The sequence below is a fragment of the Phacochoerus africanus genome, chromosome 3 (genome assembly GCF_016906955.1).
Source record: "Phacochoerus africanus isolate WHEZ1 chromosome 3, ROS_Pafr_v1, whole genome shotgun sequence".
Lineage (NCBI taxonomy): Eukaryota > Metazoa > Chordata > Mammalia > Artiodactyla > Suidae > Phacochoerus > Phacochoerus africanus.
This window is the reverse complement of record NC_062546.1, coordinates 29,855,122-29,879,868: the sequence shown is the minus strand read 5'-3', so window position 1 is coordinate 29,879,868 and position 24,747 is coordinate 29,855,122. Positions and strand designations below refer to the sequence as shown.

Here is a 24,747-nt window from a genome sequence, read left to right as displayed (position 1 = left end):
TTGGGACCAGAGGTCCTTAACCCAGGGGTCCTTCTAACTCCAAGGATGGGCAACAACCCGCCTGAAGGCACAGCAAGCACCACAGTGTGTGTAAACTGTGTGGATTTTTCTGGGGGGGGAAGCCTCAGTATTCAGATTCTGAGAAGAGTCCCAGGGAGTACTGAGAACCCAGAGAACCTTTGTAGGCTTTCTCTGGATTGAACACTTCCCATCAGAAGGCAGGGCAGGAGTGCTACAGAAGAGGAGCAGGCTGGGAGGGCAGTGCTGCAGGGCGGCTCTAGCTCTTGCGCCAAAGCCCTTCCGAACAAGAGGGAAAGTGAGGCCTCTCTCCTACAGGTTTTCAAGCAGAACCTGTGATGCCCATGGCACGGACAAATGTCACCAAGAGGAGATGGGAGCTGAGTCAAACCTGTGGCCCACTCAGCAGGAGGACACATGCTCTCAGGGCAGCAACTGGAGGCCTGGTATACAGCAGGGTGCAGCTGAGACAGGGAGGAACAGAGCTTAAAGCTAGACAGTGCGAACACAAGGCAGCTTTATATCAAGAATGCCTGGAGTCTAGCTGCCTAGCAGTTAAAGGATTCAGTGTTGTCACTGCTGTGGTGTGGGTTTGATCCCTGGCCCAGGAACTTCCGCATGCTGTGGGTGTGCCCCGCCCCCCCAAAAGTCTTTCAAGCAGGGAAGGGCTGGCTTCTATGCAAACTGCAGCAAGTAGTTACCGTGAAGCTCCTAGAAACAGCAGTGATGGTGTCACCACTGCTGACTTGCTTGATAGTGTCTTAAACCTTCTGATTCCTTGAAGTGTACTGCCCCAAATGCTAGGGTTTTTTTTTTTTTTTTTTGTCTTTTTGTCTTTTAGGGCTGCACCTACAGCATATGGTGGTTCCCAGGCTAGAGGTCCAATTGGAGCTACAGGTGCCGGCCTACACTGCAGCCACAGCGACATGGGATCTGAGCCATGTCTGCGACCTACACCACAGCTCATGGCAACACCAGATCCTTAACCCACTGAGCGAAGCCAGGGATTGAACCCATGTTAGTTGGGTTCACTAACCGCTAAGCCATGATGGTAACTTCAGTATTTTTTTGTCTTTTGTTGTTGTTGTTGCTATTTCTTGGGCCGCTCCCATGGCATATGGAGGTTCCCAGGCTAGGGGTTGAATCAGAGCTGTAGCCACCGGCCTACGCCAGAGCCACAGCAACGCGGGATCCGAGCCGTGTCTGCAACCTACACCACAGCTCACGGCAACGCCGGATCGTTAACCCACTGAGCAAGGGCAGGGACCGAACCCGCAACCTCATGGTTCCTAGTCGGATTCGTTAACCACTGCGCCACGACGGGAACTCCAACTTCAGTATTTTTAATTTAATTTTTAGTAGAGTTTGCCAAGTGCACAAAAGAAGAATCACCAGGCAAGACCTAGATTCTGAGGTTTGTCTGGAGGTCTCTGGGGATCTGCACACAGACCCAGTTAAACCCACTCTTTTTGGCCTTGGGAAGTCACCAGGCGGGCTGGGCCTGGCAGTTGGTGATTTCCCTTAGCCAACTCAGCGGGTACTCACTGGGTGGAGCTCACTCAAGACAAACTAAGGGGGGATTTTTGTCACCAAAAACAGACTGGGTAATTGGCAGTCAGCTGTGGGGATACCCTAACTAATCCCCCCCTAACTTATTAAGTGCAGGGATGAAATGAAAGCTGCCAACGGCCTCAATGGGCCCCCCAAGAGACCGGGGTTCAGCTGCAGCTGCTGTGATTAGCAGAGAAAGGGCTCAGGGGAGAGGCTGGGTCCTAGAAGAGGTCTCCTCAGGGCCCCCAGTCAGGAGGAAGATGGCCAAGGAGCTAGCTGTCAGAGCTCAAGGGGCGACCCCCCTCCCCCACATACACACGGGGATGGGACAATTAATTTGTGGTTAGGAACGGCACGGATCAGATAAGGTCATGTCCAGAGTGGTCTGGGCCAAAGAAGACCATATGGACTTTGATGACAGCAAGCAGTTCAAGGCCTGGTGTGCCGGGGGGAACTCACTGGGGGCACTTGCTAAAGGGCTTAGTGCTCTCTTAAGGGAAAAAAAGGGCACTGCAAATTGTTTGTGAGAAGTGAAATAAAAACAAATGATGAGCCTATGAGCTTTGGCAAAAACAGGAGAGGGACGACCCAAAGCCACCATTTACTGGACTCCGGTGTGCTAGGAACTGTGCTGGATACTTTGTTTTCCGCGCATTCAGTCCTCACAACAGCGTCCAGTGAGTTTTGTGTTAAATGAGCCTCATTTAATAGATAAGGAAATGGGGGTCCTGAGAAGTTAGGTGACTTTGCCCAAAGCACCCCGCCGGTAAGACGCAGAGCTGCGATTCAAACCAAGGTTTACCAGCATTATCAGGTTGAGAAGCAAAAAGGGACACAGAGGGTCTCTAGTCACCTCGTCAGCAGTGGCCCCGTCTCCCCTCCTTTGCTCGGGGAGGTGCCAGTCTTGAACCTTCCGAAGTCGTGCACCTTTGGTAGACCTGCGCTGTCAGGTACGGCATCTCAAGCTCTCCCCTCACTGTGACTGACTCATCTGCCAAAAAGCCAGCCTTGTACACCACCCAGCACCTTTGCTGCAAGACCAAGTTCACCCTCCTTAGGCTGACACTTGAGACGCTTGGCACCTTGGTGCTGCCTTCACTGTCCAACTTGAGCCTCTTGCATGAACCAGCCCAAAGATCTGCTCTTTCCACAAATTCCCAGTGTTCTGCCTTTGCTCACATGGTGTCCCCTGCTTAGAAGACCTGCGTCTGTCCTCCTTTCTTCAAGGGCCATCTGAAGTCACAGATTCTAGGTGTTGCCATTATTTACCTCCTAACAAAGAGCCAGCAGCTGATGCTCTGAGCTCCTGGGAGCCCTGAGACAGGACTGCTGCCACCACATCTCTGGAAGCTCTGGCTATGGAGCTGGCACGTGCCAACTGTGTGGCCAGTGGAGCAAATCACTTACTCTCTGGAGTGGGAGCGAGGCAGACACCATTATATAGGATGCACGTGATGATTTAATAGGACAGTAAACAGAGTATGAATGGGGCAAAGTGCACATGCTCGGTAATATATATTTACAAGTCCACATGATATCATGAAATTTATTAAGATATTGATACTGTACCTTAAGTACAATTCTGAGTCCAATATTTTTTAAAAATAGTATGTCCAGTAAAGTAAGTCAAAGTAGAAAAATAAACATTATTTTTGATTAGAAACACAAAGGGGGAACAATGGGAAATTAAAGAGAAGGTGCCTCCCCAGCCCCTCTCCACCTTTGTGCCTTACAGATGGTAACGGCTCCAGGCTGCACCACACTCATTCTTAAACAGAAATAAATATGGCACATACAGGACCGCTAGCATGGGCTAGCAAGGCGCATCTCTGTAAGAATTTGCTAATAAACTAGTGCAAAAAAGGCTCTCCCAGGTTCCCGGGAAGGAGGGCTGTCAGGAGGTAGGGGGTGGCCAGCAGACACCCCAAGGCCCATAGAGAATTCAAACTAAGGCAAGAATATAACAGGAGAGCTGAAGGACTGCCTTGAAGCCCCCACCCCACTGGCCTGACGTCAGGTTAAACCCCTCTGCTCCTGGTATTTGCACTTAGAAACCTGAAGGCAACTGAGACCAGAGACTTCCCCCGCCCCCTTCCCCTGTAACCCTCTCCTTAACCCCATATAGAAAGTACTTCCTAATGTACAAATGAAAGTGGCTCTTAAAATCAATTTCATAGCCAGTAATCATGGTTCTGGTGTTACATAACTATTAAAAACACACACACACACACACACACACACACACACACACACACACACACACACACACACACACACGCGCACGTGAACCACCCCCCCCCACCCCCCACCCCACCCCCCGTGAAATGCCATGGCTAGAAAGCTGCTCTTTGACAGAACTGCCAGCCTGCCCAGGTGACAGGACACTGCAAAGGTTTTCAGCTCTATCAAAGCAAAAGTCATGTAAAAAATAAAAGGTGATGTTCTTAAGATATGATTATAGCAGAGTGAACATGCAAATAAAGACTCAGAAGAGCCAGACACATCAGTCAACTAATGAGAAACTGATCACAAAGGGCAAGAACAAAACACATCGAGATTCAGCTACCAATAAAGGCAGTGAGGGCAGATCGGGGTCTCCGGAGGTCACTCCATGCCCAGGAAGGTGCTTTATGTTCGGCCCCAAACGTGAGAGTCAACAGCCTTGAGAGGACCCAGACAATGACTCACAACTTGCCACAACTAGATACCCGGCTAGAGGAGAGAGGGTGGGTTGCCGAAACAGGCAAGATGCATTTGTGTGTTCCTCCTCCGCAAAAAAACCCCTCTGCTCTAAGTGCTCACTCTCTCGCGTGGGGCTCTGCTCCCCTGCCCAGTGACTCAAGCTACCGACAACAGTCACCCTTGAGCCACCCCTTCCTTCAACCTCCTCATTCAGTCCATCCACCTGTGAGCCCTTCAGAAATTGCCAAAACACACCCTGGATTCAGTCTTCTCTGCCTGCTGTACCATCCACTTGACCGGGAGAACCAGCTTCCTAACTGGGCTGCCTGCTTCCACGCTCCTCTCTCAGTCCCACTGGCCAGAGCCAGCTCTGGAAACACGTGAATTGGATGGTGAAAGTTACCGTGTGGCTGTTTCCAAGGACCTACAGATCAGGCACAAGTCTCGGCCTTGCCCACCTCACTCCTCCCAGCTCCTGGCCCCTCTGCTTGGCAGAGGCCTCATCCTTCGGATCTCAATGGCAATGTCGCCTCCTCACAAAAAAGGCTTTTCCTGACCTCTTGGGCAGGTCCCCTATTTTCTGCTATTCCCTCCCTCCAGACATGCCTGAAATTCTACCTGTAAGACAGTCTTTCCTGTGAGGACTTTCCTTTCAAGCTGAGTATGTGTAAGGGTGCCAAGAGTAGGGACCAGGTCTGGATTTGCACTGATGTATCACAAGCACCTTCCACGGTGCCTGGAACACACATGGGCAACCAATAAAAAATGAACAGGCCTTTCTGAGGTGCGTGGTTTCCTTTCTATCCAAGACGGGGTGGAAGAACGAGAACCTGCACACATTCTGAGGTACTACGTCTGCCTAGCTGTTACCAGCACGGCAGGATTCAACACCTGTGGAGCACCTACTGCGCGCCCAGCACCCCTGGGCTACTTCGACATGAATTTTCCATTCACTCATGACAAGCCTGTGGGTGTTAGCACCCCCACTTTGTACACGAAGACTCCTAGGCTCAGAGAGGCCTAAGGTTTAGAGGGACTAAGGCCATCTCCACGGCCCTAGCCAGGCACACAGCAGGTGCTCAATACATCGCCTGTGGGACAAATAAGTGAAGTTTCTCTGTCCAGTTCAAAGCCACGTCTGAGGCTCCACTTGGAGACAGACGTCAGCCTGACCTCCCATCCTGCTGCTTCCCCCTTTCCTATACCCCACTGCCACCTTCTGCTAAGAGGGACCTCCCACCCTACCACAGTGGACTCCCAGGGGCCTGTTATTCCCCTGCTGGGACTTCCCCCAAGCATCCAGACTTGGCCTGCTCCAAAGCCCACTTCCCCAGGGCTAGGCAAGCCCCAGAGAGGTTCAATTGTTTTCCTCCTCCTCTTCCCCCACGGAGCAGGCAGCCCGCAAGATCTCACCTCTTCCTCAAGTCAAATGCCTGGGGGAAAGCAAGCAACAATTAGGAGTCACCTCCTAGAACCACACCTACTGTGAAACTCAGGCCTGAGGGAGCAGGGGGAAGTGGGCCAGAGGGGTCCTTTTGTAATCTGGCTTTCCAGGTGAGGAAAGCACTGCCAACAGCGACCAGTCCACAGCCCCATGCTAGGTACAGAAGGAGAGAAGAAGAGAGGTCTGGCTCAGAACCCGGCAGGCCCTCCTTGTTCTCAGGCCTAGATCCAAGCTTTCTGAAAACAGCATGGTAAGATGCTGAGCAGATGGTGCCTTTACCCTCTTCTGCCAGGCTAGTTCTCTGACCTGAGCGTGTATCAAGCATCACCTGGAGGTTCTTATTCAAACACCTGTTCCCCAGTGTCCAGCTCTGCAGGTCTGAGGTGGTGCCAAACATAGACATTTCTGGGAATTCCCTTGTGGTGTAGCAGGTTAAATATCTGGCATTGTTACTGCAGCAGCCTGGATAGCTGCTGTGGCATGGGTTTGACCCCTGGCCCTGGTGGGGACCTTCCACATGCTGTAGGTGCAGCCAAAATAGGGGAAAAAAAAAAAAAAAAAAAAGCATGCATTCTAAGAAGTTTCTAGGAGATGCTGCCAGCCTGGGGACCACACTCTGAAAACCACTGGTACTAAGGTTTGTCGTGGACACTGCGTGTGTGGTGGGGAGTGGGAGCTGGTGAGGAGGAGCCAGGGAGGAATGTGGCAAGAGCTTGTTGATTTCGAGTCAAGTTCACAAGGACAGACTCTGGATCTATTAGGTAGAACACGTCTTACTCCTCGTATCTTCAGTTCCTTCCACTGATCAAGTGGGAACAATCTTTCTAAACCTTACCCAGCCCCCTACTATTAGGCTGCAGAGTCTGAAGAAGCTTTTCCGGGCCTGCCTACGGCATCACCAGCAGACTTCCACTGAGATGGACATACAAGAGGAGGTGGGGAATCAGAGTTCCAGGGACAGTTGTCCCCCTGCTGCAGGACTTCCTAAACACTGCGCTGGAGGGACAGGCTCTCCGAAGGCTCTCTGGGCTACACCTGGTTGGGTCCCCAGCCCTGAGATGCTCAGGGTGGGGGCAGGGAGGAGGATCTCTGGATGGCGTCAGTGGCGACATCTGGATTTCAGTTTAGGCAACTGGCCTGAATGCCCAAGCAAAAAAAAAAAAAAAATTTTTTTTTGAAGGTACAAGTTGCCCTGTTGTTTGGTCTCGGGTGTGGTATATTTCTGCTGTCCCATGCACACCCAGGGCTCCTTCCAAACATTCGTCACATCCAAGCCTGCAATCTGGTTACTAACAACAAATGAGTCTTTACTTGTGACTCCAGCTCTCCTTATGTCTGGGACAAGGCCGGGCTGTGCTGGAAAGGCCCACTGCACTCTGCCAAGATCTGACAGCACTACCCTTCCAGCCCATGCCTTAGATTTGCCCTAGACTGGAACTTTCTGGGAGGACATGTCTTAGACATGTCCGAAAAAACCAGAAAAGGAAAAAAACAAAAGGGAGCCATATGTGATATGCAAGGGTTTTCCTTTTTCAAAAGGATGGAAGTAAATGCAGAATGAGTCACTGGGCTCATCACCTGTGACTTTCCCACTGGAACACAGAGTCAAAACCTAAATCCTGCCTTCCACCTGCTTTCCACCGCGCCGCCAGCACCATCACCATGCCTCGGGGTTACACAAAGCCAAGGTTACCCACCATTCATAAGATGACCTGCCCACGCCTCGATCCTTTCTGCAGCCCAGGAGAACAGAAGCATTTTCATCTTTCTCATTACGCCCCACAGCGTGCCTGGGTGGCCCTAATCCATTCCTCCCGAGTCCCCAGACATCACTTTTCTTTTACAGAGAAACAAACTACAGAATTCTGACCTGTGTACGACGCAGGCCGAGTTATAGCTTCCCCCTGGCACCTCTAACTGAAAGTGAAATTCCTTTAAAGTTGGGGAATTCATTGCAGTATTTTACGGTATTGATTTATTTTAAACTTGGCTGGCTGTTTTAAGGCCCGCCGTGTCTCTGAATCCTAGAAATGCTGGAGGAGGTTTCCATTTCCTTTGATTTTGTAAAATCACAGAAGACTCTCTAGTGGAAATTGAAAAGAGGGGCTGGGAGCTTATACGTGGCCGCCCTGGCTTACGGCGGCCGAACCGCGGGCGTTCTCTCTGGGTCCTGGTCCTGAATGCTCCTCCGGGTGGGCATGTTACTGCCACAGCAGTCCCCTCTCCCCTTGCCAGCGGCGTCCTGTCCCCAAAAAAGCCTCAGTATGCCACGATGAGTTTAGGGCAAGCCTGAGACATGGCCTCGTCACTTACTACAAGGTGCCCCTAAACCCACCTTTAAGAACTAGCCCAAGGTACCCCTTCTTCCAGGATGCTTTCCCTCCACTCTCCAGGCTTCCTGTACCTCTGCCGAGCCACACCGACTATAACTAAGCCTCCCCGTCTCCGGGCCCTGGCTCAGCCGTGACCTCCTAGAGGGCAGCATTGGTCCACACCACCAAGACCTCCGCCAGGAAGGGCCTGCCCTAAGAGGCGAGCTGTCTGGCTCATCAAATCCTACCTGGCCTCCGAATCATTCAGTACAGGGCTGCAGGCAGCCCCACTGACAGGGGCTAATCACCAGTCAAGGTTCAGTAAGGAGCTGGAGAGGGGTCAGGGGACACTGGGCACACCCTGCCATTTTGCTTAGGATCCGCCTCCACCTCCAGCATCCAGGCCAAGCTCACTTAGAACAGGCTCCTGTCACATCAGAGCCCTTCCTTGGCCTGGTGCGTAGACTGTCCTGTCAGCACCCCTTCCACGCCAGTGCTTTCCTGCCACCGCCGCGTGGGGCATGCTTTGGGTCTCCTGCTTTCCAACCTTCTGGAAACTTTAACCTCTGCCTACTTGTGTGGCATCTGCCTATTGCTGCCCGGCCCCTGGTTGTGGAGATGCCTCGCCTGCCCTGTGGGGCTGTATCAGTGACACAGAGGAGTCATGGCACCCATGCTCTCGCCTGACAGAGCAGAAGGTGGCCCTGCCGCAGAGATCCTGGTCAGGCTCTCAAAGACACAGGCGGCACCGACACTAATGCCAGCGGCCTCTCGTGTGGAACTCAAGTTGGGGGACCTACCATCCACCTCAAGACACAAACCCATCAAAAGCTGCTTTTAGAGGGAGTAGGAGGCAGGATGGAATTTCCAGTCAAACACCAGGTTTCAAATCCTGACTCTCAAAACTGCAGCAGAGTGAGTCTCCACTTCCTCATTGGCAGAAGGATGGCAGATAACAAACAGTTATGCAGATGAAGTGTGATAAGGCTGGAGGTAACAGGGCGGGGCCTCTGCTCTCCTCCAAGTCTGAGGGCCCCTCACAACAGGCTTTTGCAAGAGAGCTGTTCTTGCTGGTGGGGCTGTCCGTAAGAGCAGAGTAAGAGGAAATGGGAGTTGGAAGGACCCCAGCTCTGCTCACAGCTGGAGGATTACAAGAGCTATTCTGATTTGCCCAAAGGGATGCTGCCCAGGCCAGGAGGAGCCCAGGATGCCAGGGAGGAGGGGGAATGTGAGCAACAACAGCCCCAGGGCAGGCCTGTCCCCTCTCAATATCCTGCAGATTATCCTTGGGGGGAACCACTCTGTTACAAAACAGACAGCTCAGCTTCCTCCCTTAGTTGACACAGTAGGAGCAGTAGAGGGGTGGGGGTGATGGAGGGCCAAGGCCAGTGGGTGCCCGGACTGCCCCCCCCCAATCTGCTTGGATCTAAGAATGAACAGTCACTGGCTAAATACCCGCCCCCCTCCAAAGGATCTCTCTACTAATGCACCCTTGCATTCTTTCCAAGGACCTAATCAGCCACTTCCCTCTTCTGCTCCCCCCATCCTCCCTTTGGGCTGTTCAAGGCCCCACCAAGCACCGAGGGGGGGGCCTCTGGGCTGTGAGAATCACACCTCTGACGGGGTCCCTTCAGCAGTCACAGCCTCACTGTCCCGGCTCACTGTCCTCGGGGCTACAAGGTTGTTCACCAGCACCCTCTGAACTTTCTCAGAGTAGAAGAAACACCTTCCCAACTAGAAATTGACCAAGGGCCAGGCATTTGGGGTGGGCCGGTTACTCAATCTCAGAATGTGCAGTGCTAAGAGGACAGGAAATGCAATCTACAGGATGCTCAATTGTTTGCTGAATTTTGAAAACACCGGAGAGTTACAGGCAATTCAATGAGGTGATACATGATATTGGTTAAAGCCATGCACTTAGGCCTGGGTTCAAATCTAGGCTTTGACCCTACTAGCTCTGTGAGCTTTAGGAAGGTACTTGAAAAGAAGAGAACTAATGGGCATAAAGCACCCAGGCCAGAGAGGTCCATCAGTCAGCCTCATCTTTGGTGCTGCTGCCGCCCTCCATCAAAGCCCTGAGCCTTCTAGACTCAGGGGGCAAGGCTCGGGGTGGGGGGGTCTTACACCCCCTGAAGCTAAGTCTCATCCATGGTCTCCTCCCGCCTGTCCCACACAGAGGTGGTCCTAAGAGAAAGGCTGTCTTATGTGTTCCTGGGCTGTCCCATGGCTGGGCCAGGAAATCACTCACCAGACAAGGGGCTGGGAGACCTATCTAGCCCTGGGTTCCCAATTTCTCACTTAAACCTTTTTAAAATTTACCCTCCCCACTGCCACCCCGGAACTCTGTTTCGAAGACTTTGCTATTTACAACAGACCACAGTAAGCATTTTCCCACTTTAAAGTTTGTAGTCTTAGCAAGGCCAGAGATCAAATTGGCATCCTCACAGACACTACATCAGGTTCTTAACCCGCTAAGCCTCACTGGGAACTCCTCATCTTACTTTTGATTAACTTGATACTTATGATACAATTTGGGTACAACTGCAGCCACAAGGAAGCAAATGATCTGAATTGCCTTCTACGGCTTCAGCGTGAGCATGTGTCCTGCTGCCTGTGACGTGAAACGAAAAAAGTCCAGCCGAGGGGTTCAAGTAGAGGTTTAGGAACCTCCACCTTAAAAAATTTCTCCTCATAAAACAGAAGCAAAATTGGAAGCCCAGGTCAGGGGGCCAACCCAGTACATCCAGCATGTTAGCCCAGAGCCACGTCTTTGGACCCCAGGCCAGGGAAAACCTGATTTCTTTAGCCCTGATTTCCTTCTCATGCTGGGCTGCTACCAAGATCGCATATGGTGCAAAAACTATTTTCTATGACCCCTCAGGTCACGCCGAAATCGGATTTCCTTCGGCAGGCCTGAGCTGCCTACTGCAAGGAGACGTCATTCAAGGCTCTGGTTTCACAAGGCCCTAGTAACTAAGGTTTGTATATTAGACAGTAAACTTGGCCGTGAATGCAGAGTCCCTCACCCCACAACACCCTCCCTGGTACCATGTGGGCGGTGGCACCTGGAACATCAGTTTGGTTGGCTTCCTGCTTTGGGTAAGGTTTGTGGCTGGCTGGTAGGAACCATTAGCAATTATTAAATGTATTCCAAAAGTTGACAAATAAGGAGAATCACTGAGGAATCTTTAAAAAGATACATTTTTCTGGAACAAGCAAATGGATGGAGTTGCCCTGAGTATAGCATTGTTTCCAAAAAGAAAGCTATTTGATAACACTCAGAAGCAAGGCAACCAAAGACCATTGTCTGCATCGGAATGGAAGACAAGGCAACGCTTCCACCTCAAGCCCAAGTGTGTATTGAAAACTACCATTTAGCATTGCATTTAGACGGTTTATACAGGGCCCTTCCAACCTCAGATAAACAGGTAGGATCGACTCCATTTTACGCATGACAAAACCCAGAGAGGTAAATAACCTGCCTGCGGTCACAGAAATGGGACTCAGGCCTGGCCAGTCCACTAGGCAACACCCCTTCGGGAGGAATTCCATGTTTCCAACCCGAAGTGTATTTCCACTCCTGGTTGCAAAAACACGAAAACCATTTCGTCCCAATCTAGGCACTACTCTGAAACCTGCAATCCTAGCTCACTGAGTCTGCCCCATGACCACAGGTTTAGGAGGAAGGCTGGCAAGGAATTAGCACACACACTTTTGTCCCTCCAATTCAGACCTTGGATAATCCTTCGCTTCCTAGGTCTCCTGCTCCTTCTCAGCAGCCCTTTGCGAGTCATCAAAAAATGTGGTTTGTACCTTGGGAGTCCCTGGAGACAAGCCTTTTCATGGTTCTTTGCCTTTTTCACTTTCATTCTCTCCTAAGTGTTGGGTGAAGTTTTCCAGAAGTTACATGATGAGTGACATGGCACCAGGTTGAAAGCAACAGCAAATGAGAATCCAGCTGACTATCAAGACAGATATTAAGACTGCTAAAAAGATATAAAACAGTGCCACTCTACTCACTAAAGTTTCTGAAAAGTTATTTTTCATAAATGATGATATCCAAGTTAATACGTAACAATTATTATTATTCATTGAAAGGAACATTTAAAACATTTTTAGTTTTAATTTCTAATGCAGCAAATATCCATAGATATAACCTAAAACTGTGGAGTCCTCAATTTCAGGAGTACAACAGGGCCTTCAGACCAAAACCTTGAAAGAATCCGTGGTCTATTCTCTCAATGGTCTCCAATTCCTCTCCTGCCTTCTCTCTCTCCCATTCTAATTAGGGGTTCCCTTCATTATGTGCCACCAAAACTGCTCATCAGCACTGACTTTCCAGCGGCTAAACCCAATGGTCAAGGCCCAACGGCCAGTCTCATCTCACCCAACCTGCCCATGTGCCGTGGCCGAGTCCCTCCTCCTCCCGACATCTTTTCTCCACCTGGCTTCCAAGGACGCCATGCCCAGGTCTCCTTTACCTCTGGCTCTCTTGTCTACGCCCACTCTAGTACCTTGGCCATCTCCAAATGCGTACCTCCAGACCAGACCTCTCCCCTGAACTCAACTCCCCCCACTCTACCTCTATACTTGGCTTCGGAACAGGCATTCCAGACTTTCAGATGACTAACACCCAACTTTCTCCAGCCAAACCTGTTCTTCCTAATGTCTCTCCTCAGTCTCACTGGAGCCTCTCCAATGGCTTGGAGGCCAAGAGTCATCTGAAACGCCTTTCTCTCACATCTCACGTCAATCTAGCACGAAATCCTATTGACTGACTTCAAAATTCACCCCAAATCCAATCATCACCTCCCCTGCTCCACTGTTCAAAGCCACCAGAAGCCACAATTCTTCGTCACCTGGGTTATCATATCCTGTATCATCCCCTCACTTGCTCAGCAGTTGCAGTGATCCTTTCAAAAGATCAGATATCACATAGCTGGAGCACATACCAATGACGCTCCATCTTGCCAAAATTCCTGACAAGGGCTATTCTAGTTGACGCCTAGTTGCCCCTCTAGCCTCTTTTCCTATATTCTCCTCCCTGCTCACATGATCCAGCCTTCAGGCTGTTATACCGCTTGCTGTTGCTGACTCTAACTGGATGCTGTTCTTCCTCCAGAAATCCTCAACTCCTTCTAACCTTTGCTCAAAGGTCCCTGTCTTAAGGAGACCCACCCTGATCCCTTCCACTTGGAAGCAGACCTCCACCCATCCCTCACCTCCCTGCATCCCACTCTCCCTTATCCTGGTCTAAAGTCCCCCCAACCCCAACTCACAGCTAATAGTTGTGCTTCTCTGTCTCCCCAGTAGGATGTAAGCTCCACAGCTGCAAGAATTTTTGTTGGTTTTGTTCACCAATGCATCTTCTGTGCCTGACAGAGTCCCTGGCAAACAGTTTCTCGATAAATAAAAATGACTATATGTACAGATGGCAAACACATGAAAAAATGTTCAACATCGCTGGTTATAAGAGAAATGCAAATCAAAACTACCATGAGATACCACCTCACACCAGTCAGAATGGCCATCATTAATAAATCCACAAATAAGTGCTGGAGGGGGTGTGGAGAAAAGGGAACCCTCCTACACTGTTGGTGGGAATGTAAACTGGTACAGCCACTATGGAGAACAGTTTGGAGATACCTTAGAAATCTATACATAGAACTTCCATATGACCCCGCAATCCCACTCTTGGGCATCTATCCGGACAAAACTCTACTTAAAAGAGACATGTGCACCCGCATGTTCACTGCAGCACTATTCACAATAGCCAAGACATGGAAACAACCCAAATGTCCATCGACAGATGATTGGATTCGGAAGATGTGGTATATATACACAATGGAATACTACTCAGCCATAAAAAAGAATGACATCATGCCATTTGCAGCAACATGGATGGAGCTAGAGACTCTCATACTGAGTGAAATGAGCCAGAAAGACAAAGACAAATACCATATGATATCACTTATAACTGGAATCTAATATCCAGCACAAATGAACATCTCCTTAGAAAAGAAAATCATGGACTTGGAGAAGAGACTTGTGGCTGCCTGATGGGAGGGGGAGGGAGTGGGAGGGATAGGGAGCTTGGGCTTATGAGACGCAACTTAGCATAGATTTACAAGGAGATCCTGCTGAATAGCATTGAGAACTTTGTCTAGATACTCATGTTGCAACAGAAGAAAGGGTGGGGGAAAAATGTAATTGTAATGTATACATGTAAGGATAACCTGACCCCCTTGCTGTACAGTGGGAAAATTAAAAAAAAAAAAATGACTATATGGAATTAGCTTCTGCATCTATAAAGCTTGATTGGGACAGAGGGGAGTCTGGACTGAATATAGTTCTTCCCAGCTCAAGCCTCTGATTCTCTAACAAGCCATATGATCCTCCTCATTTACATCACAACTGATCTGAACCTTTGGTACCATAGGGCTCAGCTCCTCGTCACAGAGACCCAGCCCACCATTCTAAGTGCTAGCTAGGACAGGGCAGGACAGGCAACAACAGACCACGCCCTCTCCTCATTGGGTGACAGAATCTGAGCCACTTGGCCCTAACTATGTTCCTGATCTTTTCTCATCTCAAGGTCACCTATTTCTTGTTCCTGAAACAATCACTCCTAATTAGCTTTAACTCTGTCCTGAGACACAGCACAAATCCCAAGTGTGGATGTCCGCACGGGAGCCGGGTCATCTCAATGAGCTGTGACAACCCCGTAATCCTAACCCAAATTCAGGTCCCTCTTCCAATGACAAACCTTCTTCTTACCCTGGCAACCTTGAATTTTAAGAGGTTTTTTTTAAAAAGTGGAAAAGATGAGACGGAAATGGGAAGTGACAGCATGAAATACAATTAAAACACTGTCTAGCCAAACCTACTTAGGTTCAAACATGGTACTACCCAAAAAGCGAGCTTTATGGGATGCTGTTCTCTTACTCACTGGGCAGCAGGACAAACTGGCCTGGCACGTGTTAGATAATAAACATTTGCGGAATGGAAGAATTAAACCTGGGGTGACTCATTTGAGAGGTTCATTGAGAACAGGCTCAACTCAGTAGTAACCAGCTTTGACCAGAAATCTGAGGGTGACGAAGGGACTGAAAAACTGACCCAGGTAATGGAGGGCTCTGAGCCTGGGGTGTTGAGGCTCCTTTTTGGTGACCACTGGGATCAGCTTCCATCCTCATCACCTCCTCTCAAGGCTTCGGCAAAATCTGTGAGTAGCTTATTTTCAGCTTGCCGTATTAAGAACAAAAAGGTGTAGGCGGGGGTGGCCTGGGGAGCAGGGACACAAGGAAGATATGCCTGCCCCTATATTAGCTGGTAAATGCCCGGACCCCTTGCAGGCCTGCAAAGGTGAAATAAAATGGTACATGTGAAAATACCTAGCATTTATGGTGGTCAATGTTCTCCATTCCCACATAACAAGGCTGCGGGTTTAAGGAAAAGAAATCAAATCTGACCAACACACTAGCCAGCATGTGAGTGTGCTGACACGAATCTCCCAGTATCTCTTACTTCCTGCCACTTCCACACGGGCCAGCTGTCTTGCCTGTCCTCTGCCTCAAAGACCCAGGCACTCCTCTTCCCTCAGGGCAACCCCATTTCAAGTTCAATAGCATCTCTTACTAGTGTGAGTAATGAAGTAATTGGTCCAACTGGTCCCCCAATCTCCAGTTCAAATCAGCTCGCACATACTGAGAGGTTCGTCATGCTACACTGTTGTGCTCTGGCTCGCAGATGGCTCCCAAGTGCCTAACTCAAGGTCACAGACCAGGGTCCCATGTTTCATCTTATCTCTAATCTCATTTCCCTTGCTCACATCTCAGACCCTGGTCCAAGGGAACAATCATTGGTCAGCTCTGTCCATGCTCCTGGCAGGCCACTGTCCTTCCCAACCACCACCTGTCTCCATCCCTCACTCCTCAAACTGCTAGAGGCTCTCAAAGGTGCTGGGCTCCCCCTGGCTTCGGGTGCTTGGCAGAGGTTATCCTTCTATGTGGACTGCTCCCCTCTGCTCCCGATTTCCTACTCTTGTCTCTGGGCACGATTCCCCAAAAGCTCCATTTTCCTTACATTGTAAAGCAACTCTGATAAATTCTGATTTAATGTTTCTCTTCCCGACCATGCTGCAGAATTCAGGAGGGTGGGACCAAGTTTCTGATTTTGCTTACCGTCGTTACCCCAGAGCCTAGCGTGGTACCTGACAAATGAAAAGCCCCAAATAAACCTGTTAAACAAGCAAAGACTTCATGAGATCCTGCTGTACAGCACAGGGAACTATATCCAGTCACTTGTGATGGAACGTGATGGAGGATAATGTGAGAAAAAGAGTGTATATATGTGTGTATAACTGGGTCACTTTGCTGTACAGCAGAAATTGACAGAACATTATAAATCAAGTATAATAAAAAATTCAAAACAATAAGGAAAGATTTTCTCTACAAGAATATTCATGGAGTTCCCTTGTGGCATAGCAGGTTAAAGATCTCTGATGTCACTGCAGCAGCTCAGGCTGTGGCTGTGGCACAGGTTTGGTCTCTGGCCCAGGAACTTCCTTCCATGTGCTATGGGTGAGCCCCTTTCCCTCCCCCTCCCCAAAGAATATTCACTCACACAGTTTATAGTAACTAAAATGGAGAAACCATCTGACCTCTAAAGTGGGAGAATGGTGACATTATGGTACCTATGCTGGAAATGTCAATTACTGAAAGCCATGCTTTTAAGTATAACATGGGGAAATGCTCAGATCCGTGTTGAAAGAGCAGGAAACAAAACCAAACCTAACTACAGCAGGAGCTAAACTATGCAGAACTGGATGCGTGAGGAGAAGGATACAATTTCAGGATAGTGTTTAATCTGAAAGAAATTGTCTGTACCTCTTCCGCACGCTTTCCACAGCAAGCATTTACTAATGCGGAAAAACGTTCTAAAAAACTTAAGAGGCTCAGCTCAAATGCAACACCCACTCAGCAAACCTCTCTAGACCTTCCAATCTGTACTCACATCATCCCACGTCTCCTCTTAGAGACCCCAGGTCGGGGGGAATCTCTGACCACAGGCCTTTAGTTCTCCTCAACCTGCATTTCCCCCCAACTCCACAGGGCCCTCCCCGGGGCCCAGGCTAAAGAAGCCAGCAGTCCAGGAAGCGTGCATGCGGAACACGAAGGGGACACTCACCTAGTTTAAAAACACCCAAGATGCTTTGCCCTGAATTTTAAGCAGCACATGTGACCTGGTCCATTCTGGTTTCAAGTTCAAAGGCATCGGGCCGGTCCTGTGGGTTAGCAGCTAACATATCTTTCAAGAGCTGCTTGATCCCCTCAGACATGGAAGTCCTGCGTTTCTGGGGGATGTGCAACTCCATCTTTGGGTTTTCTAGCAGCGCCTCACCAACAGGGACGATCTCAGTCCCCTGTTTGATATAGGTCCCCAGGAGCTCCTTCTTGGTCTCAGAGTCAATGAAAGTGATTCTCTCAATCATTGCCCAGATGATAATGCCCAGGGCAAAGATGTCGGCCTTGGCGGTGTAGTGTCCCTCCCAGACTTCAGGGGCCATGTAGAAGTCTGAGCCGCAGGCTGAGGACAGCCAGTATTTATTCACATTCACATTTTTGTTGTCTTGATTGCCCTCTTTCCCTCGGGGCGCTAGCCCGGCACACACCTTGCTGAGTCCAAAGTCTGCCACCTTGAGGATGGGGGTGCCAGACCGCTCCGTGATGAGGATGTTGTCTGGCTTGAGGTCCCTGTGCACGATGTGGTTTTTGTGCAGGAAGGCAATGGCGCTCGTGAGCTGCAGCATGAAGCTCTTGTTGGTGGCGGGGTCCGGCCTCCGGGACAGGACGTAATGATTCAGGTCTCCACCTTCGCAGAACTCCATGACGAACCAGAGATAGCAGGGCTCCTCCGCGTAGCCCAGGATCCTTTCTCCTAAATCAGAGGAAGACCAGAAAGAGCCTGGGTGAGGACACGCTCGCACCACTTTTTTTGGGCAGCATCTTAGAGCAGGAGCGACAGTGGTGACAGGTGCTCCAAGCCAAGGGGACCAGCACAAGTGGCAAGGAGCCAACTCTGCACCAGAAGGCCCGTCTCTACTCACACAGGGTGAGCCAAGGGATAACGAGATTGGGGAACTCTGTGTTATTGCTGAATGGCCAGGAGGCGACGTAGTTCAGCTTTGCCAGTCGCCACTTTGGCTTCTTCACCTGTAAATGGCCACGTGTAACTTACAGAACAGCAACACTGGCACCTGATGTTCAATTTCATACTTATTACCACCCTAGGAAGTAGGAAGAAATAGTCCCGCCTCATAAAGTGAAGAACCCGAGGCTCATAGAGGCTTAAGAAACACAAAGCCCCTGTGCTCATTATACTGGCCCCCCACAGGCAGGACATCCTGTGATGGCACCTGCACCTCCCAGGGCTGCTGCTGAGACACAGGGAAACGTGTGAAAAAGACCACAAATTTCTGTTTATTCTATGCAGGCCAAAGACCTAGCCCCGCTTCCTCTCTGCCTTGGACAGTGATTCCTGTCACTGCATCTAGAATGGCACCGCGGTTTTATTTCAGACACACTCCAACTCATCCCTGTTTCCTGGTAGCCTGCCCTAGGCTGAGCACAAGTTACGTACAGGAAAGGCCCGTCTCCTTGAAGTTTAGTTTCAAGGTGATAACAAGTACGTAAAACAGCACGCATCCTAAGTTATGCATCTGTATCAAGGTCAAGTTTTATGCGCAGTGAAGGGTGGGTAGGAGTCACCAAATCTAAAGCAGTGTGAAGGGGCAGGACTTGAGTGACCCCTAAGAGACATGCTGTAGATCAGCAGGGAGAAGAAGCCAGAGGCAGCTCTGGGCTGAGATGGGCTGGACAACAGAAGCACGGGAACAAATGGCTCATAGAGGTGGAAAGAGGAAGCATGAAGCACAGATCTAAGATGGAATCAAGGTGTATGAGCCTGAAACTCCAGGTCTGCCCTTCCACAAGCGACCCATGGAAACCCCATGATCCGGCACCTCCAAACAAACCCCATAATATTTTATAAAGCAATTAAGGAGTTCCTGTCGTGCATGGCTCAGTGGTTAACGAATCTGATTAGGAACCATGAGGTTGAGGGTTCGATCCCTGGTCTCGCTCAGTGGGTTAAGGATCCGGGTTGCTGTGAGCTGTGGTATAGGTCACAGACGAGGCTCAGATCCCGTATTGCTGTGGCTGTGGCATAGGCCAGTGGCTATAGCTCCGATTAGACCCCTAGCCTGGGAACCTCCATATACCGCAGGTGCGGCCCTAGAAAAGACTTAAAAAAAAAAAAAAAAAAAAAAAAGAAAGAAAGAAAGCAATTAGTGGTACACTGAACCCCCAGAATGAAGTCATTCATTCGATGGCTGCAAGTGTCCAAAAAAGCTTGAGCCTATGTAAGCAGGTGTCTCATGGTGCTGATGAGGAGGCTGGCCCTGCCCAGGGTGCAGGCATGGGCCATTCGTGATTGAGCCAGACCCCCAAGACGAAGCCTCTGATCTCCTGTATAGTGTCTCCCTTGTGCTGAGAGTAAAGGCTACACCTCCTCAGAGAGCTTTAGCCAGACGGTTTCTTTTACCAGTCATTAGCAGAACCAGCGATCTGGAGGAGATCCTGCTAAGCCAAAAGGCCCTGAAATTACCAAGGGAGCCAGTCTACCAAAGCCAGTGGTCTGGGAGTTGTAGGTTGATACAAGACGACAACTTAGATGAACAAGGCAAAGCTTTAGGTTTCTGACCACCATCTGACAGACCACGTTTTCCTGGTAATTATATTATTTGCTTACATCGCTCACAATCAAAAGTAATAAAGGCAAAGCCAGTTTAGGGCAGATAGGTTTGCAGATAGGTTTGTTTATTTTTTTAATATTTATTTTGAGTTGTTTCTCATCTCATAATCCTCTTTCTAGGTCATCGGCTCTACTGGGCTGAGGCTATTTAAAAAGGCTGCAAAATGAAGCGGTGATCTGAGACCTGATCAATCCAGACTCTGGAGTAAAGACCCACAGAAAGGGGAGCAAGAAATGCTTGCTGGTGGTAGAGCCAGAAAGGAAACTATTAAAAAGCCATCAAATTCCTTCTGCAAAGGCCACATCAGAAAACAGTGAAACTTCTGGTGGGGAAAGAAAGGGTGGGGAATGAGGACTATTTTAGATACAAAGTTGGTAACTATGGCAACCTCAGCCAAAAGAAAAACAACTCTGCAAAACAGACTGCATACAACATTAAGTCCAGGTTATGAGAAGCCAGGGAAGAAAAAAGGTAAAAAACTTCCCTCACTCAGCGAGTGGGGGGGTACGAGACCCAGGCCTGGGGAGCTTGCTCTGCGGAGCGAGCGAGGCTCAGGAGATGCTGAAGGAGGGGGCTGTGTGTGGGGATGACGGTGCTGCACAGGAGGCAGCCTCAGAGTCAGACCCGCTCCGCGAGCGGGACAGGATGGAAACCGGGCGACTTTGCGGCTACTTGTCCCAGAGACAAACAGCACTTCTTCGCACAGGCAAGGGCCTGGGGCTTGTTTCAGGAGAAGCCACAGCATGTGTTTGCATACAGGAGCCCCAGCTGGCTGCAACATACACGAGAGGCGGGTAAGAATTCCAGGCCTTTCCTTCAGACAGACTGCCTACCTGGGCCTCTCAGTGACCCCACACCGTGATGTGGCCCGTGATGCTCTGGGTACAGTTCTGTGAGAGGCAAGTAACAGGAGAGCACAGACTGCAAGACGAGGGGTCTAGGTTTAGACTCCAATTCTGCCCACAGGTTTACTGGCTGTGAGGATGATGGCCAAGACAGCTAGAACCTGGGGCAGGCAGGTCCTCAGACCTCTCAGCCTCTGTCTTCTCACCCATCAGACAGACACTCACACCACGTGGTACTGTGAGTTAAGTCACCGCTGGCAGAGCATTAGGTACTCTGGGGGGACTCACATCACCAAAGGCATCATGCCCACTGGACCTCAGCCAGGTCCTAGCAAGTCCCGGATCTCAATGCTCCCAGTGCCGTGGGCCAGAGAAGACAGCTCGCGTGGTAGGCCAAAAATGAAACCGAGATCAGAACAAGAACGTGGACGAGCCGATTACATTTCTCAGGCTGTGATGGCTAAAACCTGTGTTCTAGCCAGAGCAGGCTGCTTGTATCTGAGGTGACCTCTCCGTGGAAAAAATGACCCTTCTCCCCAAATCTCTGCAGGTGCATCTGAGAGTGTGTACCTTTGGGCCCAGCCTGAATGCCAACCTACTTGACCTGCGCCTGATTTCTCAGGTGACTTCCTCTTCCAACCAGCCAAGGCCGGAGTCTGTGCACCGGGAAGAGAAGGCGGTCAGCCTCTCAGGGATGAGCGAGCCCTGGTTCGGAGCTGACACTTATCCTGAGACTCAAAATGTCATGGGGGTCCCCACAACCGGGTGGGGCTGATGGAGGTCGGGTGACCAGTGGCGTTTTAGCTCAGGTTCCTCTCACAATGAGCTCAGTGGGTCCCTGAAGTCACCCTGTGGCGGCTTCTCCCGTTTCAGGATGTAAAATTGGACCAAACACACCCAGCAACTAGCAGAATCCCCACAGGAAATAAGGCTTTTCAAGCTGAAAGAAACAAACTTTACTTAAGTTTTATAATTCCCTTGTTTGGTATAAATCTGACAGTTCTCTGAGTTGAAAGGAAAAGAGGTTAAACATTGAGCTGCCCAGCACTGGAGAAAAGAGGGAGGGTGTTATTTGGAGGTGATAAGGTTTTGTGGTAAATTAACCTTTGAGAGCCTATGGGATCCCAGGAACTACTTACAGGCTTGTTACATGAGCTAGGCTGTCTCGTCTCACTGGACACTCTTTTATAGGTGGGGGAAATAAAGCTGAGAAAGGCGAAGTAGTTATTTGCCCAAGATTGGTGCCATCAGTACCCACAAGTGGTTGGGAGGGTGTGAGCCCGCACAGCCAAGTGCCCCCACCAGAATGTGCCAACTCCTCGGTCCCGGGGGGTGGTGGCGAAGAAATGCACTTTGATTAGAGGCAGGCCCACCTTCAGGGGTGTTTTATTATCTTTCCCAAGTCCAGTAGTCAGAAGACCACAAAATAAACTCTGTTTCAAAACATATCCTAGGCCACAGTTCACAAGGAAAGAAAATTAAAAAGAGTTCCCATCTTGGCTCAGTGGAAGCAAATTCAACCAACCATGAGGATGCAGATTTGATCCCTGGCCCCTCTCAGTGGGTTAAGGATTCAGTGTTGCCGTGAGTTGTGGTGTAGGTTGCAGACGCAGCTCAGATCTGGCATTGCTGTGGCTGTGGTGTAGGCTGGCAGCTACAGCTCTGATTAGACCCCTAGCCTGGAAACTTCTATACGCCTTGGGTGTGGCCCTAAAAAACAAACAACAAACAAACAAAAAAATCAAGCAGGGGCTTGCATCTCATCACTCTTGGGCATAAGCAGTGTTGAAGTCTCCCAACAAAATGGGCTTTCCTCAGAAACTGGGGACCGGCGGGCTCAGCCTGAGGATAAAGTCAGTAGGAACTGTGGAGAGGAAGACACTTCCTAGAAAGGGATACAAAATACCCAGGATTTTGTAAGTCTACTTCTAAGCATCTTCCAGAAATTAGACTTCGATGCTCTCGTCACTTCCTGAGCGCACACACTGCCTGCCAGACACCAGAGATAAGCAGCAGTCCCTGCCCTCATGAATGTTTCTGGTCAGTACAAGAATGGCTACAGCTGTGAGCACAAGGACCAGGGCACAGTTCTGTCTGAGGAGCAGGGAAAGAGGGTCGGGATGAGAAAGGCAGGTTGAGAGCCAGCGGCCATGAAGCTTCTCTTCCAGGGTGAAGAGTGAGCACGCTGCCTGTGGCGGGGTGCAAACTTAGACCAAGGGACGCAGGTCATCTGGGGCAGTCACACAAGAGTCGTGGTAGGAAGGGTGCAGGAACCTGGCTAGGGATGAAGCTGGAGTCAAGGTCACATAAGGAACAGTGTCTGGTGGACTAAAAGCATTTGAACTCTAAGAAATGGGAAGTGACTAGAAATTCTAAGTATTCTGTAGAGAAGCTGCTTATTGGAACTGAGAAGTCACCACCGCTCAGTGAGACATACTATTTAGGTTAAAACATCCAGGCTGCTGACAACACTCTGGTTTGCCACTAAGTACTGATTTCAGAGATGTTAACATGTCAAAGAGCATGTCTGAGAGTCCACGAAACAGGTTCCCTCCGGAGGCAGGAGGAGCTAGAAAGGGCAGGACAGACCAGCAGCCGAAACAGACTAGCAGCCAGCAGGGGCCCCCAGGAGGGTCTGAGGGCTGGCAAAGGAGGTGGCGCCACAAGAAGGGGAGGGGAGAAAGGCCTTGGAGGTTAAGCATCAACAGAACTTAGTAACTTGTCACACTGTGATGGAGAGAGGCAGCCAACCCTTTCTTCCCACTCCAAATGTGCATCTACTTTCACAAGTGTAGGAAAGTACACTTGAACTTTCGAAACTGAGGCTTGAAGGACTAACTAACTTGCCAATGGTCTGACGGTTAGAGGCAGGCCCCGGTTTCCAGTCTGGATTCCTAGCCGTGCTGCTTTACCACTGCCTCTTGGCACCAGCACAGCAGCAGAGGTTAATGTGTAGACCTTTCATCCCCTCGCACTGGGACACAGGTCCCTGGAAGTACTGGCCTGTGCGCCCCCACCCCCAGGAGCTTAACCTTCACCAAGTCCCTAGAATTGACAGACCAGCCACACAAAATACAGATTCATTTTTCACAAGAGGAGGAATCATGATTTTTTGACAAGTGTGTTGAGATAAACAATTCAATATTTATCACAAGTCTTCAAAATGCTCAGTCAATTTGACATAAAAATCCCACTCTCGGAATTTATTCTAAGAGTACCAAAAGGACAAAAACAAAAACTAAAAAACAAAACTTACCACCGTCAGCAACAGAAAGGCACACCAAGCACTAAAAAAAAACAAACGCAGAACTCCTATTTCATACAGCACAGTAAAAGTGAGGAATAGAAGCAACTTAACTGTCTACAAGTACTTATCTGTTAACAAGGGCATTGCCACTTAGTTGACTGCTTTAAAGGGCCACGTTTTACTTGGACACAATTTACTTTAAAAGCCAAAACAGGAGTTCCCCCTGCGGCACAGCAGGTTAAAGATCTAGCGTTGTCTCTAGCAGCTCGGTCACAACTGCAGCTGGGATTTGATCCCTGGTCTGAGAACTTCCACATGCTGTGGGTGCCGCCAAGAAAAAAAAAAAAAGCTGCAAGAGATTACATGACATGCCATAAGCATGCTTAATGTGAAGTGGAAAAAAACATAAAATTTCAAAGTTACGTTTAAGAAAATATTATAAAGGAACCCAGAAATGAGGTTTGAATTTGATATGACCATAGCCATCCCTGCTTTGGATTAGCTAAAAATTTTAATATTAACATTTAACTAAAGAAGTGGTTTGGGAGACGATCCTAAGAAGATGCTGAAGATGAGGCCCATTCGGCAGCTTCTTCCAAGATGAGGACACAGACCAAGCCCTGGCCCCAGTTTCAACGACCTTGAGCTGCGTCACTATAAAGAGGCTGGGTCCAGTGTCAACACCACAGGGTGTGTTCACTTCAAAGCACTTCATTAATCAAATGTCACTGCGCACCAGAGAACAGACCCCTAAGGGTGGCTGCCAGGGCAAAATATGTCCTACAGAGGCCAGGAGGCCAACTAGGAACTCGGCCCCAGTGGAAAGGAGCCAG

General features: G+C 49.7%; 1 protein-coding gene across 1 annotated transcript in view; it reads right to left on the bottom strand.

Annotated features, from left to right (window-relative positions):
* STK35 (serine/threonine kinase 35) overlaps positions 1–24,747 on the bottom strand; it is a 46,439-nt gene that overhangs the window by 12,634 nt on the left and 9,058 nt on the right. Inside the window, exon 3 of the mRNA XM_047771453.1 lies at positions 17,197–17,946. Coding sequence (XP_047627409.1) covers positions 17,234–17,946 — 713 coding nt within the window. The 3' untranslated portion in view covers positions 17,197–17,233. The remainder of the gene's footprint in view (positions 1–17,196; positions 17,947–24,747) is intronic.